This window comes from Accipiter gentilis, chromosome 33, assembly GCF_929443795.1.
Source record: "Accipiter gentilis chromosome 33, bAccGen1.1, whole genome shotgun sequence".
Taxonomy (NCBI): Eukaryota; Metazoa; Chordata; class Aves; order Accipitriformes; family Accipitridae; genus Astur; species Astur gentilis.
This window is the reverse complement of record NC_064912.1, coordinates 4006341-4027977: the sequence shown is the minus strand read 5'-3', so window position 1 is coordinate 4027977 and position 21637 is coordinate 4006341. Positions and strand designations below refer to the sequence as shown.

The following is a 21637-nucleotide window of genomic DNA, read 5'->3' as shown; positions in this document are numbered from 1 at the left end:
TATTAGCTTACTACTTACACATAAATGATTATAAACATCCATCACTGTAAACAAGTTACTGATTTGTACAGCAAAAAAATCATAAGCTCAAAAGCAATACAGGAAAGGTAGGAAGATGCAAGCTAAGAAAACATGCTTGGGAAGTTTGATGTCAGTGGTAAGATCTGTAGACAGTTTCATATATAGATGATACTCCACAACCCAGAAAAACTTTATTGATGTAATTAATTGGTTAGGCAGAAAAACATTCATAAATTTTTGTTCATTTATTCTTTTTTTTTTTTTAAGGACAGGACATTTGTGAAGTGTGCTAGAACAAACTGTGATTAGTAACCAAATGGAAGGCTGAACTGTCAAACAACAGAATCAATACAATAGCAACCCTTGATGGAAAGCAACTGTATTGATTATAATATTTTTAAAACTTTACTCTGACTTCTGTTAGACAAAACAATGACATGCCACAATTTTAGCACAATTATTCAAAAACTAACCTAAACCCAGAAAAAGTGGTTGTTTAAACTTTCTCTAACCTGACAGCCAAGAGTGACATTCATGTGGACAACCATCAGTGAACTGAAGTAGTCTCCCTGCATGAAATACCTTGGCTCTATCCAACAGAGACAATATTCTACCTCTTTAAATTAGGACTTAACATGTTACAGCATTGTTGACTGAGATTAGATTTTCAAAGTAGTTTTACTTTTTCTTTTCATTTTTTCCTTCTTTCTGCCACATCTCATCAATGCAAAATCACCTAGTGAAAGAAATACTATATACTGGGTTTGCATGCTCTACTCAAGACTGATACCTGGGCCCATTCACATTTCAATTGACACTACCATGAACAATAGAAGGCAACTGCCAATTGTACCTGGGAGTAACAGAGAGGATCATCACCATTTGTCTCCACACTCAAGCTTTCATAAGGTTCAAAATCCTCAGAGTACTCAAGAGGAGGTTTAATGCAGAGTTTAGCCCCCCCTTCTGTTTTAATCTCCACAGTTTTCTGTTAAAAGAAGTATTCAGAGAAATTAGACATCTTTTGTGCTATCAGCAGTACCAAAAGAATAATCATCACATTTACATAACAATATCTAGATCAAGCAACACTTTTCCTCTCTGTTCTATAGGTTTCTGTCCTCCCTGAGCTCACCTTTGGGCCCCTATGGTTTAATTGCCCTAGTCAAACTCCTCACCTGCTGCTGCTATCCACAGAGTGGGTCAGGCCCAGCACACGTTATGTGTTTGCCACCAAAGTGAGTGCCCACTGGGGTTCACCCCCTCACCTCACCAGGTAAGTGAAAAAACAATAGGTGTAGGGACATAGCAATCAACAAAATAGCTGAAGTGGAATCACTTAAAGCACAGGCATGTGAAGAAGTGCTGGCAGAACCTTATGGAGAAAGCTCTCGAGCCTCTTCTGGGGAATCAGCATGCTTGGCTGCCTCTCTGAAATGCATCTACACTAATGGAGAACAAACACGTGGGAAACAAACAGCAGGAGTTAGAAACTTGTATCTAGTTATAGGGCTATGACCTCACTGGGATTATAGAGATATAGGATGCTGCAATGGATGGATACAGGCATAGGCTCTTTAAGAAAGATAGGCTGAGAAAGTGAGAAGGAATTGTCATCCTTTATGTGAGAGAGAGCTGGAATGTATGGACCTATGCAAGGAACAGGTCAGGAGCCAGTCAAGAACTTCTGAGTCAAGACTAGCAGGCAGACCAGCATGGATGCTGTTATAGTGAGTATCTTCTATAGACCTCCTGATCAGGAAGAAGTAGATGAGGCCTTCCTCAAAAAAATGGAAGAATCCGCAAGTTCAAAGACCCCTGTCCTCATGGGGTGCTTTATCAAACCTGGTATCTGCTGGAAAGACAACACAGCAGGGCTCAAGCAATCCAGGAAATTACTAGATTGTACATGGGATTGAGGAGTGAACAAGCAAAGGTGCTCTGCTGGAGATGCTGAGAGAGCTGGGACTCTTCAGCCTGGGGATGTCATCAATGTGTATAAGCACCTGACAGGTATCTGCTCATTGACAGGACAAGAGGCAATGAACACAAATTAAAGAAAACATGAAATTCCATCCAAACATTAGAAAAAAATTTACTGTGAGGGTGATCAAACACTGGAACAGGTTTCCTGGAGAGGTTGAAGAATCTCCATCTGTAGCGTATTCTAAACCTGACTGGACGCGGTCCTGGGCAACCTGCTCTAGCTGACCCTGCTTGAGCACAGGGATTGGACTAGATGATCTCAAGTGTTCCCTTTCAACCACAATAATTCTGTGATTCTGTAATGTCTATGTATGAAAATGACTACTTGAAGTAACAGCAATTTTTTGAAGATGTATTATTTTTGTGTATAGTAGAATGAGAGGGAAATGTTATGCCATAAGCATTCAAGCACAAAGATTTCTTTGCCTTTGTAAATGTCAGACATGGCTGTGAAAATGGTTGAAACGAATTTGAATTTGTTTTGCTTCGTAACTAGGATGCCATCAAAGCATGCACTCTGTCAGTTACTCAAGCATGGTTAAAGAGGGGCAGAAGATTTGAGAAACTCATCTTTCCATACCACAGAATTTCAGTACTCCAAAAGATAACAAAAGAGAAAGCAGGAAGTGCATATACCTCTCTCAAGGAACAAAGTTATCTCTAAGTAACTTTTTCTCCCCACTTTGGAACTCTGGTGCAGACATATTCCATAGGGGGAAGTCTCATAAGTGAATGAGGGGAAGAGCACTGTTGCATTAAAGGTAACGTGATCCAGAAATCTGTGCAATGATATTAAACTTAGTTACCTGGTGTTCATACACTTCTCTACCATTTTTTAAGTGCCAGGAGCAGAGATGTCCAGAGAGAATATCCTAAGGCAACCTGGCTTTTGATAGAATGTCTTCTTTCAATAAGTCTATCTTCCCACCTCATAGCATACCTTAGGACAGCCTAAGTTTGACAGTTTTGAACATGAATTGCTAGGTCCTCTAGCTATCCAGAAAACCCACAGGGAAAATTACTGGGAAAGTAAACTGTTGTGTGGCACAACCTGCATCTTACTCAATGGTTGCACATTTCCTTAGCTAAATAATTCCAGTTGTTCATTAAGATACTATAAATCTGCTATCCTTCCATCCAATTGGATAAAAGATTTAAGGTATCATTCCAAGCTAGTCTCAAGTAGTAGCTAGTTTTTAGTATAGCTACCTATATTTGGCTAACTGTCCAGTCCAGTCAGAGGAGATACCTCCTTCTTCATTTGGCTCTTGTGATTAGAATGACATAGGTTACAACTAGCCACGCATTTGGCAAATTTAGCAATCAAGTTCTGACAGGCCAGTATGTAAGCAATGATCCACTGAGAAATAGCAGCTGAAAAAATGAATTCAGCTAAGCAGTAAGGGTGATAAATAAAGTAATGCAGCCTTAAAACTTGAATGTGCAATATTTGCTGAAAGAAAAGAAAACCTGCATGACATGAATGCTTGATCCACAGTGACACAGATCCCTGGTACCCCATCACTCAAGCACAGACCGGACATCCAGCCAGGGCAATTGGCTAATCACGTAGGGTAATTATTTGGGTGACATGTCTCAGTTGTTCAGAATTCACATTTGTTCTGTTAATTAACTCATACTCCTTGACAGGTTAAGTCAAATCCTTCTTTAGGCCAAAAGAAAAAAAGACCATTAAGGTTTCTTCAGTGAACCAACAACTATGTAGCTAATGGCTCCAAATTTCATATAGGCAGGGTATTTTTATTATCTATATGCATTTTTCTCTCTTCTGATCTACAAGAATCTGTCACAAATTACAACTCAAGCTATGTAAATTACACCTCTGTGTCCCTTAATACTACTGCAGGGTGGATAACAGCAGTGACAGGCAGGGATGTATGTCCAAAATGAGATTCTCCATCCTTTGCACTACATAAGCTCTCTAGTCTTGCCATCAGAGATGTCAAGCAACAGCTATTCTGCTGGAGGACAGATTGAGCCAATCATGTCTATACTACAGAAGTTTCTGTGATGGATGTCACTGAAACAAGACCGTTTCAATGAAATTTTCCTCTCTAGGCTTCAAAGTAGATACAAAACTGGTCAGGGTATCATTTCACATTGTCACTCAGAATCGAGACCAAACCAAGACAGATTCTGTGAGAGTCCCAACTGCTCACTATCTACTAGTTGCAACCAATTTCCCCTAAAATTATTTATGATCTAAGAATTGGTTCAAAGATGCATTCTTTCAAACTGTTTCTTACCTGAAGCCAACCTCTGCGTTGTATTTTGCTCGGTGCAGTCTGTGTGCTGCGTCCTCGCAACTCACTCTCTTCTAGCTGGGCTGCTTTTTCAGAACATAGAGACAAGAATTAGAAGACAGAAGATAGAAATACGGTATTTGACAATATACACCTTGGTTTGAGTTGCGTTTTTTTCCCAGGTGAGGACAGAAGAGTAAGTCTTTGACATGTGAATGGTAGCAACAACTGAAAAGGCATTCTGCTTCAGATACTGGCTAGTTGTGTATTAGTAGCAGGAGTTTTGAACCTCCTCAGGGACAGCCATCCTCATCTGCATTCAAGAGCATACATTGTTTAAAGATACATTAGCTTAATAGCAAGTGAAGCTCCACATTCATTGATACGAAAGTATAGAAATATATTCTAGAATAGGGTTACACATCATTCTGACTCCTAGCTGGGTAGACAGTAAGCTGTCTTAGGAAGCCAACTAAGCCCAGAACCCATACTATTGAAGGCAGACTCTGAGAGACATGGTCCTGGTGAACAACAAGTGATATGCTGGGCTTACAAAGGAATTGTGTGTATTTATTCTGAAACTAAGGAAACACAAGGTATTGGCAGATTAAACAGAATGTATTAGGTATTTAACATACTGTGCAGAGAAGGATTCTTCATGTACAAGTCATAAATGAAGGAAAACCAATCATTTTCCTTCATTTCCAAGGCAAGGAAGAGTTGGTTCCAGAACTTCTGCAATAATTCTGTGTATGGTCAAGGAGAACTAAGGGTTCCTGTGCTGGAAATGGTCCCAACTCACAGTGGAACAATGGATTTTTGAGAAGATGCTTTGACTGAGACAAAGACACAAACATCTTACAGGACACATCAGCATCCTCAATGGAGCAAGGACATCACCAACACTCCCAATAGCATCCTAAATAAAGGCATCTTATTTCCTATGTCCAAGACAGATTTACAGCTTCCATTTCTTCTCAGTGGAGAAAAATAGCTGATGCAAAACCTTTTTTCTTTAAGCCATAATTTAATGGTCACCCTAAGGCAGCAGAAACTGGCACTACCAATAAAAGAAGCAGTCATCCTACAAAGGTCATAGAATCACAGAAAGATTTAGTTTGGAAGGAACCTCTGGAGGTCACCTAGTCCAACTTCCCATTCAAAGCAGGGCTTACTTCAAAATTAGATTGGGTTGCTCATTACAACTCTCAATACCACATTTTCTTTTTTGGGTTGGACAACCCTGCATGTACCTGTGCAGTGAACTGTTCAAAGAATTGATATGGGGAAGTTTTAATGGAGGAAAAACATAAAAGAAACTTTACATTTAATTATAGTCACTTGTGTAATCCGGTTCACCGTGAGATTGCACAAATGCTGGTACAAGCAGATTGGAGACAACAGGCACAGGGTAGGATAGGACCATTCTTGGGGGAAAAGTGTATGCTTATGTCAATTTAGAGTGATCATAAAATTACAGAGCAAGAAGAACAAGATGTTGTTCTATTGCTTAAGCACAAAGAATCTGTCTCTTAGGCCTGAAACAGGACTAAGAACAGAGGGGAAAAGGAATGGACTGCTCCAAGTTTGAAAAACAGCCCTTTGAACTAGAGCTTCTGCTACTACATTAGGCTATTCCTAAGTAACTCCAGAAACACTTTGCAGTCATTAGCATTGGTCCTGATTGCAATGGGGATCTTCTGGCACTGAGGGTGAACTGTCCTGAGATTACAGTGCTAGAAGCATGGTCTGATTCAGTCACTGCTTTGGGACAGAATTAGAACCATCTTTCACTTCCTAAGCAATTCACCTCTTCTAAGCAACTGCCCAGAAGGCCACTCATGTATGCTACAGATGTAAGCAGGAAAAGGGGACAGGGTAGGACTCATTCTACCACTACTGAGTATTTGCTTCTCAGAATTGTTTGAGTATTTTGTGAGGGATTGTTGACCAGGTCTCTCTAAACCAGGAAAAACAGTAGTTCAAATCCCAGGCAAAAGCTGATGCAGCTGAGCTAGTCATCTGTGCTACAAACATTACTTTAGAACAAAAATATCCTTCTCATGGGATGGATGGGATGTCAATACCAACCACTATCTGTTTCGTCACACAAAATAGGTCCACTGCTGTCACTCCCGTGGAGGCCTGAGCTGACAGTGCCTATTCTAGTAGCCAAGAACCAAGTAGTACATCATCAAAATACTAGCCATAATCAAATGAGACCCCATGAGACCCTTAAGGCACATCTTTGTGACCACACTGACATGCACTGTAAGTACATACATGGTTGTGAAACTATGTCTGGGTTATACACCCAAAGAAATGACAGCATACCTAGAGACCACCTTCACTACCTTATAAGCCCATCATTTACTTTAATTCATTTACCAAGCCTAAGCATAAAAAGTTTATCAATCACTATTATCATGAATTACTCCTAGGGAACACAGACAAAGAAAATAGTCCAGACAAATAGATTTATGATGACATTTTCAGGAACAACAAAGAGGGATTTGTGTCCATTCTGTGTTATTAAGTATCACACATCCCTAATTTTTCAGTGAAGACTAGTCCTATAGATGGATGCTTTAGAAGTAATAAATGATGTGATAACTCTCATGGGAGATGGATAGGGAAGAAAGTTCAGTGCCGTATCTCAGCTAGAAATCATTTCTGTAAGTAAAATCATATTCAATCATAGAGAAGAAATGCCTAGAAATTAAACAGACCACAAAATTGCTAAGTTACTAACCCCAGGCAAGAAGCTTATACAGATCACCAATGACTCCCACTCTGGACTCTAGTGGCAAAATCAAATGGAAGAAGAAAAATGACAGGATGATTATTCAGTTGATATCTTTCACTGCAGCTACACGTATTTAAAATAACAACATTGGATAGCTAAGGAACAGCAAAACACTGAGTTCTCTTCTGCAGAGATAATGCTACTGTCTCCAAGTTGATGGAGTTTAGGAAAGGAACAGAGACTCCCAATGAAGTCTTTAAAGATCCCTATAGACAAGCTGAAGTATTTTACCTTAACTGAATCAAATGGCATTAAGCAACCATAACACCAAACAACTTTGGTTAAGCTTAGATATAACAGCTGCACAGCAGAACTTTAAGAGGAAATTTCTCTTGACAGAGTTCTATTACAGCTGCTGCCATAATATCCCTGCATAATTTTTGGACCAAAAAGTCAAAGATGTTGTTTTACACCCTCTTTAGCTACCTAAAGGTATATCGTCCCAGTGTGACAGAGCACACAATTTCCTTTGTTTTCCAATATCCAAGAACATGGACTTTTTTGCATCATTACACACAAGTTTTTACTTTCATATAGAATAGTGAAACTAGGTGACTAGTTGATTCCCCATCACCATCCTGTATAACTTGCAAGAAACTATATAGCAGACAGCTAAGCCTGCACACACTTAAACTTGAAAACAAATAGTATGTACCCAGTATAGTGGGAAAACAAAGGAAAAAAGAGATTGAGGTTAGAGTCATAGTTAGAACAGTTACTGAAAGAAAAGTTAGTTTCTAGTATTGTTGAGATTAATAAACTTTCAATCATAATAAATTATCATATTAAGTAACTTTTTAAACTCTTTGTCTTCATTTTTAGGTGAAAATAAATCTTAAGCGGACACTACCTACACAGCAACAGATTAAAAAATTACACTCTGAGATAGACAGGTTCTAGCAAGCATGAGGATAACAGACTAAGGTTGGTAAACTGCTTTATACAGGGATTTAGTGAAATCAACTTTATTTCCATTATGCTAAATAGATTAGAAGGCCAGTAAGCTCACACTTTATACCTTCATATATGCAAAATTATTCCTGCCACTACATTGCTCTCCATGACAGACAGGCTTAAATTAGAAACAAAATACACATTTTTAAATAAAGCCAGCTAATCTCTGGCAGAAAATGGTAGATTTTCTTTACTTCAAATATTTAAATAAAGATTAACTGTCTTTTTAAGACTACTACTATAGCTTAAACATAATTTACGATCTTAATGCAGCTATTACTGGGTTTAATATGATTATAGTCTATGTCATCAAATGTCATTTGTCTACAGGACATTGGACTTAGATAACACTGAAGTCCATCAGCTTTTAAAGCCTATTAACAGTGTTACATGTCAGACAAAGGTATACCATTATTTTACACTGACAAATTATATACATTTCTAATCTTCTACTTTTAGTTATTACTGTTTAACAAATGGAGAGGCGGGGAAGTTAAATTTTGGAATTAGTCAAGGATCAACTGAGAAATTGGTAACGTGTTGCAAAGACCGTTAACATACAACCAGTTTAAGTACCCTGATGAAAGAGTCTCATGGAATTTCATTCCACCAAGCTCAAATGCTGCTGTCTCTTTAGCACAGCCTGACCAGTAACCTCACTGACTGAATTACAGCTCTGATGAGTAATGTTTAAAATAGTTCTAGAGGGCAATCTCTGTAAAAATCTCACATAACTCACCATTTGCCCTGGTGGTCTTTGTCTCATTTTTAAGGTAGCCATGTGAGTTGATTTTTCTGTGGTAATTTCTCAGCTCTGAATTAGCTCCGTTCAGATACAGAGAAAATCCTTGTTCTAACTGCTCCAGTTTGATTTGTATAGGATCCTTTCTTTTTAAACGTCCCAGTAGCCTGAAGTAGAAAGGATAATAATTCATCCTGATGCAGTGCATATACAGATGGTCAGATTAGCAATAAACACAAAAACACACTATGTCACACAGATGAAAAATATGTTCATAGTTCAAATAACAATTTCAGAATATAGCTTCCAGGACCTGTTCTGTAATGCTTGTATAAGTACCCACACACTGTGACATATGAAGTTTGACCAAGCCTCTCCCTTCCGAGATTTTTTCCATGTTGTTTCTCATTTCACATTATTTTTTTCCATTTGGTATTTAGTATATTTAACCTTTCTTCTTGAGAATTTTTAAGATTTTTACTTAGAATTTCAAAAAGCTTAAAAATGGTTGAGCTCTTTTCAAGAAAAAAAAAAAGATTACTTGTGTTTTGAAATTTGAGGGGGAAAGCCCCCAGTCATCCGTGCAGTCAGATATACCAGAAAATTAAAGTCTGGTTAAAATAATATTAAAAAAACACCCTTCCCCAGGCTCAGTTTCAGTGAAACACCTACCCCTCCCTCTTCCAAGTCTCTTCTTTCCTCCTTTCACCATGGGTTACACTTGATCTGTCCTAATTCCTTCAGTGAGGTGACATGCAGGCCAGGAAGTTGGGGTCATGTGGGTGACAATTTGTGCCTGCCTCTGCACGCAGCTTCCTGGTTTCCCTCTGACTGCAAGGTGGGTCAATCCACAGGCCAAAGTCCCCCAGGGTGTATGTGTTCTGACACAAGTCACCTTTTTCCAAGAGCATGTCCCCAGCTGTGTGGCCAGCAGTCCTCCTAGGCGGCATGCCTCCACAGGAGCACCCCTGCCCCCCTGCAGCCACCACTCTCTTAAATCTACCCCGGGCTACTCTGACAGGTGATGTTTTGGCACACAATAGGCTGTTTCTGTTAGTTTTGCATCCAGCAGGAACCGGCTGTGACTGGCCCAGGGCAGTACCTGACCTGTTCCCACACAGGCTATTCTGCAGCCCCTGCTATCCAAAACTGCCAGTTATGCCCAATACATGAATGCATCCAGCATGCCTCTTCTGCAAGGTACAGTTGCCACCTGCTTGTCGTGTTGTAATTCAGTGGCAGTTGTTTCCACCAAAATTCGGAATTAGAGCTCTGATAATAAGGATGCAAGTTGTTTCAACCATTAAATAATTTTTTTTTTATCCTTTTCTAAAACTGCTTTAGGAGACTATATACAAAAGAAACCCGTGTTCACAAAAATTGCCTGTTCTTCTAACATAATTGTGGCTTTTGCAGGTTTTTTTGGTCTTTTCACCAACCCATTCAGTTTGTTATAGAATTTGAGTAAAAATCTTATGGCTTGTGGTAAAGGAGGGAATCCAGCAAGAAAGTTCTGTAGACCCTTCTGAATTTACCTGTGAAATTCATCTGTCTAGGGTACAATGACAGGAAGGTTCATATGAACAAAGATTAAAAGAAATGTTTTAAACTTGTCTGAAAGATACTGAAGTTTGCAAAAGCAACCTAGATGTCCTTACCTCCCACCTTAGCAGAACCTGACTTTGCACACTTAACTTCTGCACGCAATTTTCTCTATTTCTGACAACATAAAGACCGTGCCTCATAACAACATCCTCACACAGTGTGAGCTGCCAATTACTTCTGAATCTAGAACCTCTTGCTCTATAAACAAAAATCTTCCCTGTAAGCCATGGAAATGGTAACTAATTTATTAATAAATTTATCTATATTTTAACATATGCTGTAGAAATATTGTGATCTCCTCTAGAAATAAGAACTTTGATGTACTTAGCAAAACAAGGGAAGAAAACAGAATCACCTGAATGCTTCAAGACACAGCAAGTCAGATCTTGCATCACAAGTTCAAAACCCAACATTTTAAACTAATATTCACAACTGCTGATATTAGCTACTATATTAGATAGTACCTGACAGATATTACATACTCGGTGGTGGTAACAATTCTGTATCTTACCGGTTTCTCTGCTGAAGTGATATTAAGTATTCATCATGTTTTTCATCAAAGTCAGTCACCATGTCCTTAATATAAAGCTGAAATGAGAATATAATTGTCACACTGAAGTACCGAAATGATTTATTATAGAGTACTACTGCTTTTTCGCTCTCAGTAGACAAGAATGTTATAAACTGAAAAAAGTTCCTCCTTCAAAAAAGCATAAGACTGTCAGTGTAGTACATAAAGTTCCTGAAGAACAGAGGAAACGTTACTTGTTCTACTTACTTTTCAGAACCCTTCACACTCTGCTGAGGAGCCTAAAAAAGGAAGGCATATCCTATGATGAGTTTACTATCCAAGAACTGACGAGCAAGTCAATTCTGGGTCACAAGCTGAAAGGGCCACGTCCAAAGCCCAACTGTGGGATGATTCTCCTGAATTGCTACTGCTCATGAGGTCCGTTAATTCCGGAACTTATTCACTGCAGAGGCTGTATACATTTAAAGTGTTTAATTCGAGATTTTACCTTGCTTGCCTTTCAGGAAATACGAACTTTTCCAGCAATTCCCACCACGTATCGCAGAGTTGCGGCTGCAAGTTGTGGTAGGGTGCCCTCTTATACACCCACAAGTTTAAACTTGCTACCAAGACGCTTAATTTACTTCTGCGCCGCAAAAAGAAACCCCGTATTTTGCCTCGTGCCGCCTGCAGCGTCTCTCTGCTAAACCACCGCCCCTTCCCGCGCCCTCGCGGAGGTAACGCAGCGTCGGGGCTCAACTGACAGCTCTCCCGAGCCGGCAGGCACCGGGCCCAGAAGAAATCCGGAGGCAGGGCCGCCGCCCGCCGGCCGGAGACCCCCGCGACAGCTCGACGGGGACCGCGGCGAGCGCGGGCCGGCCCGGGCCAGGCCGCGCTGCCGCTGCCCTGTTTGTGCGTTTCCTTGGTTACCGTCGCGCCGGTGACCTCACTTCCGGCGCGCCGGCCCGGCGCCGGAAGCGGCGGCGGGGATGGAGGCGCTGTGGGCGCTGCTGGACGAGGTGGCCCTGGAGGGGCTGGACGGCGTCACGCCGGGCGCGCTGTGGCAGCGCCTGGGCGCCCGCTCGCCGCCCTTCCCGCTGCCGCTGGAGCCCGCCACGCAGCAGCTCCTCTGGGCCGCGCTCAGCGCCCAGCCCGACATCAGTTTCTACCTGCTGCCGCGGGCCCGCCCGCCGCTCCGCCTGCACGACCGGTGAGGGCGGCCCCGGCGGGGACGGCGCTCCCCGCCCCGCCGAGCCGAGCCGCTCCCTCTCTCTTAGGCCGCCGCGCTTTCCCCTTCCCGCCGGGCCGGGTACCCCGCGGGACGCTGGGGGAGGGCTTGCTCCGCTGCCGGGGATAACTCGGGCCTGGTTCTCCAGCCGCCGGTTCTGCTCCTTCTCTGGAGCCTTGCAGGTTTTGCTACTTAGGTAGCCGGGTGGCGGCAGGCAAGGCGGAGTGGGGTTCTGAAGCCCCACGGCTATTTAGGAGACCTGTGTAGGAGTCCTGGCTAGGCTTCCCTTCTAGTAACTGTTTACCGCTTAGGTACAAGCTGAATTTATACATCCCGGTTCATCAGGGTGGATGTACCTGCTGTTTTCCTTTTCTGTAAACTAGTATCCGTATATGTTTCTTTTATTCCCACCACTTCAAAGTCCTTGGATTTTTGAAGATCAAAAATTCTGCCCCTCCTCCTGCCTCATACACTCTGCATGCTGATAAGGTTTGGTCATACTCGAGGAGTGCAGTACTGCTTTGTGTTTTTCTAGTTCTGAGGTTTCAAAAGGGTCTCATTTTTCCAAGATACTTCATAGAGGTATCAGCATTGTTTGTGACAGTCTTATAGTTTAGTTCCAAATTCCCCTTGCTTGGTTAAATGTTGGCGCTCTGCTTTTATTTCAGATATGAGGAAATAGACCTTGAAACAGGAATACTGGAAACCAAAAGAGATCCTGTTCCTTCAGATGATATTTATCCTGTCCACATGATTTTGGATAATAAAGATGGCATACAAGGTTCCTGCCAGTATTTTAAAGAGAGAGTAGATATCACTGATCAAATAAGGAGGAAGGATTTGCAGCCTTATTATACTTACACAGAAGCTGTTGAAAAGTGAGTGAAATCCTTATATCTGACATTAAAAGATTTTGAACTGAAGTCTTAAAATTTAGTCCTCGCCCAGTTTGTGCAGATTATTTCAAGAATGGTGTTTGTGGGGGGAAAGTGATTGATCTCTCTGTTTCTATGAAACTAATAATAATTTATTACTTTCCCTTCTATTTCTTAGATGGGGAGAGAAACTAGTCATTGTTGCTTCCCAGGACCAGCGTTACAGAGCTTTAATAGGCTGGGAGGGAGACCCTGACTTAAAACTCCCTGACTTCTCCTACTGTATATTGGAACGTTTAGGTCGTGCTAGGTGGCAAGGAGAGCTTCAGAGGGACCTTCACAGTGGGGCTTTCAAGTAAGTTTATATCTTGCTGTATGAATTAAATCAAAGCTAATAAGTTTCCACTGGTTATTTATAAAGATCTGTCCACTTCAGTATTTCTGTGTATTGATTTAAATTCATATCTGTATTGGTAGCATCTCATCCTTACTACCAGGAGCACTTGGTTCTTGGAGCCTGTATTGCTAGAAGTATAGTGGTCTCTTCCTTGAGTTCATTATACTTCCTGATATTTTCTCATGGAACCAGAGATTGTCTGTTGGGTTGATACACAAGTTTCTAAGTTGTAGAAGTTCTTGCTTTCTCTAAATCACTTTTTCCTGAAATTTGGGATGGAACAATGATTTTAATTTCCTTTTCTAAACTGCTGAGTAAGTATCTTACCCTGCCGAAGTTCAGAAGAGATTCTTGGATGCCCACATTTTGTCCCCAGCATTTGCCCTGTGTGACACCTTCCTCTATCTGACCTGAATGGGAGCCTGACTTACCAGCTCCCAAACTAGACCATGTATTTTGTTTATGGAGGAGCATTACACAGCTTCTTAGGGAACTTCTGGGATTGTATTGCAGTGCTGGAGAATATTAGCATTGCCATTAAGGATTCACTGCTATTAGGAGATTAAGCATACGTAGCTTGCAAACCACACTGGATTTGGTTTTTGCCACTTAGGAAGCTCTTTTAGGTGACTAAGATGATGGAGGCAGAGGGGAAATCTTTTGTGGATACTTTTTTGTCAGTTCAGTGGCCTGAGTCAGCTCATCAAGGAGTGAGATGAGTACCAGAGCTATTACAAGGGGAACAGTAATTGTAGTGTAGCTAGGAGTTAGAAAGAGAGGATGGAGAAAGAGGGTATGGGGATACATGGAGGCTGTAGGTTAAAATCAGATGTATTTCTCTGTTTAATTGGATTAACTATGAAAATCAATTTCACAGGTTACCTTAATTTTGGCACTTCCTAATTTTGAGATTGTCACTTTGAAAATTAACATAACGTCACTAAGACCATAGGTAATTCAGGTAAAGTGTTTTGGGATATTGGATAATTAGAATTTATTTGCGGAACTTCCTATGCCTATAGATATCTTGCCATCTTCTCTTTAGAGTGGATGCTGGAAAAATTCATTATCACCGAAGAGTATTGGACAGAAATGGTCTCATAACAATGCAGTCCCATGTCATAAGACTACCAAGTGGAGCACAGCAACACTCAATTCTTCTACTTCTGACTCGCTTTCATGTTGATAGGTATGTGCCACTCAGATGTTTCAAAGATCTCCTGAGCAGACTGTGACCTTTTACTATGATGAAAGTTTGCTCTCCTGTCACAGAATCGTCAAAGTTCCCTGGTATTGACTCTTCTCAATTTCTTTATTAATTCCTCTTCCAAATGCTGGACAGTTTAAAACTTACTTATCTCGGAGCGCTAAACAATAGCGTATGCTAGTGCCTGTCACCTGCCTAGATAAGCCTAACTCTTCTTATTGTAGCAATAATAATTCTGTTAATTTTGAGTGTTCTCACTTCAAACACATTTCTAATAGTTTTTTTGTTTTCTGATCTTGTTTATGATTAGAACTTGCACTTCTGTGGCTTGCCAATGAAGTAACACCCTGGGCTTACTCACTGTTCCCTCGGATGGGGTCTCTTCTTAATGACAAATTCTGCCATATGCTATTCAGAGAAGGAAAAGAAAACTATAATTCCTAAAACAATCTGAGAACTCTTCAGCATACTTTCTCTAGTGACTGACATTTTGTAAAGGTACAACTTGTGTTTATAAAGCTATATGCATGGTTACCTGTAAAATAATTTTCTTTTCTTGGTTAGGAGGAGCAAATATGATATTCTGATGGAGAAGCTCTCAAGTATGCTAAGTGCTCGTTCAAACCAGATGGAAACATTAGGAAACTTGAGGGAAGAACTGGTGAGATTAATTACTCTGTTAAATTCTCACTCACATAGAATCTAGATGATTAGTATCAAACGCAGTCATTCATACTGCCTGTTTTTTAAAGTTGCACAAAATTTTGGGGTAGGATATCAACAGAAGGATCTTAAAAACCTACTAGATCAAGTTACTCTGTTGCTGTTTTTCATAAGGAAGGAGTTCTATTCGATCCACAGTTTCAGAAAAGTTTTGTCAATGGAGATATATCATCATGCAATTCTTACTTGCACAATGCTGCTGCTGGTTCTTGCTGCTTCGTTGGACGTTAGAGTTGGAGGGATAGAACACACTCCAGAAGCATCTTGCGCTTTGCCTGTCTTTGCTTTGTCTACACTAGAAGGCTTTTAAGATCCTTCTGTGATATCCTACTCCAAAATACTGTGTTCTAAGAACAGGCAGTATGAATGTCTGTCTTTGATACTAATCACCTACAGACAAGACCTTTAGGCTACAATGATGTTTGCTATTTCTCTTTGCGTTAGGGTCTTTGTGAGAGAACTTTCAAACGTCTGTATCAATATATGATGAATGCTGGCCTAGCTAAGGTAATATCCATCCCATTACAAGATATACACCCCAATGGAGGACCCTACAAGACAAAGAAAGGTAACTAGAACCGTATTTTTGCTTTCTTTTTGTGTAATTACACTGATGCCATTCTATCTGTAAGCTTCAAATCTTAAATTAAAAGATGCATAGGTGAAGTCCTCTCTATGTAATTATGTGGAGAAATGTATTAATAAAGCTAGAACACTGCAACCCATTGTTACATGCCAAGGAAATTCATTTTCCAGCAACCCCAAATGAATTAAGCATTTGTTCCAGGCTTTTAAGAAATGGATGCAGGCAAGTTTGTTGTATATCAATGTAAGCTGTTTCTGTAGATTATGACTCCTAATAAGACTGCTCAAGCCAAGACAGAATAGGGACAAAGAGCAGTCTGCTGACCTTTCAGGTTGAAGTTGAATGACAAATCAATAAACTTGACAAAAAATATAGAAAAAGTTATATAAAACAAAGAAGACCATTACAAAATAAGCTAAAGAAACAGACCATCTTAGTTATGGCTTTTGCTGAAATTTTGACTTTTGCTGAAAGTGATGAGAATGCTAAGTTTCTTTGGAAAGTTTCATATCAAATTATGAAAGTAAGCTTCTACAGCACTACCTTGGAATTCTTGAAGTAAGCAAGATAGCCAACAACTACTATTCAAAAAAGCAGTAGTCTACTGAGGGATAGTTTAATGCATAACCAGCTTTGAATTCAAGTTTAATAGGTTTGCAAGAATTGCTGGTAACTTCCAAACATGTAGTGGAAAGACAAAGAAGAGCAGAACTGCATGAAGAAAGGGGACAAAGGAAAGCAACTGCTCTCAGAAAAAGATGCAGATAAAACTTGCGTGGGGAAAAAAAAAACTACACAGAAGTAATACTAGAAAGTAAGAGGAAGGATGGTATCACCAATGGAATTAATGCAATTGCTTAAGGAAAGCTAAACCAAATCTTTAATCACAGAAAATCCTAAGAGGCAGATTTGCAAGGGTTAAAAAGAAAATAGTTCTTAAAGATTAAGTGTGTTTTCCAGAGATGTGGTGAACTGTTTCTGAAAAAATAAAAATTAAATCTGATATGAACTAAACATTCTAAATTATATAGTCTTTGCAAATAGGAGTGATCATAAAGGAAGAAGTGAAAGATCCAATAAAAACATGAGAACTTTGAGAAGACAGAAGTGAATGCCAGTTACATGGAGTTGGATTAAGGCTTTTGATAAGACAACAAATTCCTTCAAATCTTTTAAGTCTCGGGGAAGGAAATCTCTCTGTTGATAAATTGTTTAACGAACAAAGTAGGTCAAAGTAGGCCAAAAGTAGGTACAGCATCTAACATGGTTCAGAGAGAAATCTCCCACATTGTACTGAATAAATAAGGGATTGATTGAATGAGTTCATTTGTGATGAAATACACAGGTCCACCTCCTTCCCATAAGAATGTCAGAGGGAATTTTACACAGGAGAATTCATTTAAGTTCACAGTTTCAGGAAGGCAGTGGAGATCCTCAAAAAATATTCTAGAATAGATCAGTATACAATAAAATATATGGGGAAAATTGGCATTAAATTTTTACAAAATATGTATTGTACATAGGTAATGCACTTCTGGTTTGAGCAAGTGTCTCAACGTACAGTGGCTTGTATGACAGTGGTACTTTTAGTCACACTGTTTAGCATTGTCATTGACAAAAACCCAGATTCTCTCTTACACTGTCTTTCAGTAGTATTGCACCAGGTTATATTTGTTTATACTTCCTCATAGCGATTTAAGTTTCAGAGATGTTCTAATGAGCTGAAGGCACTTGCAAATAAAACCCGGAAGACTAGATAGTATTCCTAAAAGATAGAGTTTATAATCAGTAGTAAAAACATCTAACTTCCAGTTAAAGTATTTACTTAGAAGACAAGAAAATCTGTTTATACACTTGGTGGCAATGCACAAGGCAGTAGATGTTTCATGTTTTGTCAGAGATCGGCACAATGGCAGCTGCATTTACTACTTAAGTTTATCATGAGTAATGCCACCTGATGAATCTTCCACTTGAATGATAATTCCATCTTACAGATGTAAAAGCTGAAAATCCACAAAAATGCCTTAAAAAACACTAGGTATTAAACTAGGATGAATTAATAATAGCTGATTTTCATCAGAGATCAAGATAGTTTAATCTCTGGAGTTATGCAGGAAAGCAGATAGAAATATGTGGGACACGCTGAGGATGAAGCCAGAGCATCTGCTATGGGAAGCATGTTACTGGGCAGCAGGAGCTAAAGTAAAAGGAATTGGTTTGGTTTGGTTTGGTTGTTTGTTTTTTGTTTGTTGGGTTTTTTTCAAATACTGCTTCAAGTGAAAATTAATGGGCTGTAGAAATACAGAGCATGTGATAACAGTGCCTGCAGCCCTACCAAAATGTCAGCACTTAATTACGAACCTAAGCAGTATCTTAGGATACCGGCAGGGAAAGGATTCAGACTGAGGAAAAATAATGGAATCATCTGGCCTGGAGGTCAATCCCATGGTTAACTTACTGTGGATTAACTTCATGTCAGCTAGGCTTCAATAACTGATCATATATATATATACACACACACACGTAAGATAAAATTCATCAGCTGAAACCTTAATGATTTCAACTAAAGCTTTCACCTGGTGTTTTTCACAGTGGGGCTGTACCAGAGGAGTAGAGGTGGCTCTAGATGTTCCCACCCACTGCTGCAGGATGAATTGGCTACTTCTGCAGTAGCTGTTGAATCACTGCATCTTGATAAGCTGGCAATGTACAGTAACCTAGTTCTAGTTTACCACTGGTCACTTAGCTTGTTCAGCAGGACACTGACGATAATAGGTCATCCTTGTATCAGGGAGCAGGATCACTACAGCTCTCCTGAAGTCATCTGTCCCCACTCGACCCTTCTGGGATCTCATAGAAAAGTGGGTGGAGAGTTACTACAGTACAGCCAGCGCACGGTAACATGTTAAGATGTGGAGCTCAATCACGTATGAGATTCTTGTGGTTGGTGGGCAGTGCTGTGTTCTGTCCTTGTATACAACAACCTTAGATTTTGTGTGTCTGTTTTCAGTGCATGTAACTATAGTACACTCTATGTGTTAACAAACCTAGACATTCCCTAGGTGCAGGGAGTAGGTGAGGACTTTGGACCAAAAAATCTAGAAGCTCAGCTGCTCATATGTGGTTGCACACAAAGCCTCCATAATATAACTGATATCATGGGTTGTGGCATCAGCAGATAAATGCTGAGAAGAACCTCTTCTCAAAGTGATGTTGGACCTGTGCAACATAACTGCATTTTAGTTAGGCTTTAAGAGCTTACTGGATGGGGTAGGGCTCTTCTGATCCTTTTCTTCAGTGTGCTAGTTGCTTGGTGTATACTTCCTCCAACATGCATGCATACAAATATAGAAGAAGGTGCTAGGACATATGATAAACTGACAGTTCTTTTAGGTCCTGGGATTTTTAATTATCAGGAACTCATGGCAGCCCTTGATAGGGACCACCAACTGATATCCACTTTGATCACTTGCTGAGGAAGGGCAGTCCTGTGTTAAGGAACAGTCTTGTAACCAGGTAGCTTATTGTACGAGTTCTATACCTTCAGATGTACAGTTTTCTTTCATTGTGTGACTTGCATTTATAGAAAGTGAAAAACGCTTTGAGCCTATAGAAAAAAGGAGTGGTTTTATACTCAGTGAGTGATCTCACAGTCAGATGTATGTTCTGAAGATGTAATACTGTGGATCAGCACTTAATCCTTTCATTGATTTATTTGTGCTGTTGAAATTTCTTCTGTTACTGCAGGGGTTTCCATTCTGCTCATAAATCACTGCACTGGGCAGTCCTAATGTTGACACACACGTGGAGGTTTGGAGCACCTCAAAAATTCAGCTAGTCAGTATTTTGACACATTCGTATATAGGGAAAAGCTGTCGCAAACCTTTACTAGAAATAAACAGTTGTCTTTGTTCCTCATTGCACTACTACTTCTTCGTGCTGCTGAAAGAAATAAACTGGTTTAAATATGCGCATGCGCCTTGCATTTTGTTAAGAGTTGTTACTAATATTCGCATTCACAGGGACTGATGTCATGGTCCGTTGTCTTAAATTACTAAAGGAATTTCGGAAGAAAATGGAAGATTATCATGATGATGATGAAGAAGAGATCATCACAAAAGCTGTTCAGCCTGTGGATATTGTTTGCGAAAGAGATATGCTCACCCAGGCTTATGAGCTAAGTAGGTGATGTAGTAAGACATGCTAAAGATTTTTCATGTTGCCTTCTTACTCCTTGTATAAAAGAAAGATATATATTGTGGGATTTTTAAAGTTCCGATTGCTTTTTATGTATCGGAAGTGTCAACTTTTCATGGAAAAGATGAGCTTTATGTTCAGATTAGACTGGTGGCACAAGTTAGCCCTCCCTGGAAGCTTATCAACTGTTCGATACCACCCAAATAAAACAGTGTGGTAGAAACAGGATGTTGTAGTGGGGTGAGAAAAGGTGATGAAGAAAAAGTGTTTCTTCTTCTATCTCTTTTCCCCTCATAATGGAGAAAATAATATCTAACTGTGGAAAGCTCTCCGGGGGAAAATTCACTCCTGCTTTTAATCTGAAGCTATTGCCTTCAAACCTCATTCTGCTGGGGCACTGCTTCACGTAAAATTATGTTTTATGATAGTATTTGACTGTATATTGTATGTATCCATGAAAATGTCTTTAGTTGTTAGTGGGGAATGTTAAATTTTATATTCTGTCATATACCATTATTCAGAGCAAATATGAATGTATGTACAAATATATGTACATATAAGTTGGTCAGATTATTTCTCTGAGATATTTTCTGGTTTGCCTTTCTGAAACAGTTGAAAGTAGGGGAACCAAAGGTATTTCTCAGGCAGAAATTCGCTTGGCTATGAATGTGGGGAAGCTAGAAGCAAGGATGCTCTGTCGTCTTCTGGAGAGGTACAAAGTTGTTAAGGTAAGGTTAAGATAAAATAATTTAGATACTTACTCAAACTGGAGATACAATTGTGGGTACTGTGGTAATATGTTATAATATTGTTAACCTCAAACAATAGAAACAGCAGTGGTTTGAGAATTGACAGTGAAAGAGTCCTGCTAAGACTGAAAAGAATATGGCTTAACTGAGGAAAAGGTATATAACACAAGTGTTCAAAAAGTATTGAGATTTTAACCTACTGTAATCAGAGGACTAGGCCTAGTTGTTAGAATTTAACAGATCTGCTCTTCTAGTGTACCTTTTCTTTATTGTTTCCTGATTAGCTGTCTTGACATTTAATAGTTCACTGACCCAGATGTACAAGTATTTTACATTGGTTTGTGACTGGGTGTGTAAGTAATAAAGGTCGTGGGGAAAAATTCACGTGGCCCCATATTTTCTGTCTGTATTGAGCACATGTTCTGGTGATCCACACTCCCACCCCAAACCAGTGGAATTCTGCTGGACACCACTAAACAGCATTCCAGAGGAACACAGTTTCCAGCACCCTGATGCAGGTCTGTCCTCCAGAAAGAGGCAGGGCAGAGAAACTGGCCTCAACCCTTCTTCACCTGGCCTCAACAACTTACCTAAATCACTCACTGTACTCAGTGGTAACCCAGGTGACCTGGGAGCTGGTACTTTATAGAGATGAACATAAATGTCTCTCAACTCAAAAGAGCCACTTTGCTTGATTTTTGACTGTGAGACAACTTCTATTTTGCAAGATTCTCTACGAAAGGACCTTGTCAGAGGCCCTCTGTACATTTAAAATCATTAATCTAC

The 21637-nt window shown here is 40.0% G+C and overlaps 2 protein-coding genes across 11 annotated transcripts in view; one reads left to right on the top strand and one right to left on the bottom strand.

Annotated features, from left to right (window-relative positions):
- Window positions 1-11776, bottom strand: part of KATNIP (katanin interacting protein) — a 69887-nt gene extending 58111 nt beyond the window's left edge. For 4 of the 8 annotated variants that reach the window (XR_007504546.1, XR_007504545.1, XM_049791500.1 and 1 more), the window contains exons 1-5: window positions 11398-11776; window positions 10890-10966; window positions 8771-8940; window positions 4275-4357; window positions 875-1009 (exon numbers count right to left, since the gene is read on the bottom strand). Coding sequence is in view for 6 of the 8 variants with exons in the window: in XM_049791500.1 (XP_049647457.1) it covers window positions 875-1009; window positions 4275-4357; window positions 8771-8940; window positions 10890-10951 (450 nt within the window). In the remaining 2 variants the exon portion in view is untranslated. Of the gene's footprint in view, window positions 1-874; window positions 1010-4274; window positions 4358-8770; window positions 8941-10889; window positions 10967-11156; window positions 11189-11397 lie in introns of those variants that run through there. The other 4 variants (XM_049791501.1, XM_049791503.1, XM_049791502.1 and 1 more) reach the window with 4 other exon arrangements.
- Window positions 11777-11877: 101 nt separating this feature from the next.
- Window positions 11878-21637, top strand: part of GTF3C1 (general transcription factor IIIC subunit 1) — a 44966-nt gene continuing 35206 nt past the window's right edge. For all 3 annotated transcript variants that reach the window (XM_049791498.1, XM_049791499.1, XM_049791497.1), the window contains exons 1-8: window positions 11878-12099; window positions 12786-12995; window positions 13171-13347; window positions 14435-14578; window positions 15161-15257; window positions 15764-15887; window positions 19928-20086; window positions 20715-20830. In XM_049791498.1, coding sequence (XP_049647455.1) covers window positions 11879-12099; window positions 12786-12995; window positions 13171-13347; window positions 14435-14578; window positions 15161-15257; window positions 15764-15887; window positions 19928-20086; window positions 20715-20830 — 1248 coding nt within the window. In that variant the 5' untranslated portion in view covers window position 11878. The remainder of the gene's footprint in view (window positions 12100-12785; window positions 12996-13170; window positions 13348-14434; window positions 14579-15160; window positions 15258-15763; window positions 15888-19927; window positions 20087-20714; window positions 20831-21637) is intronic.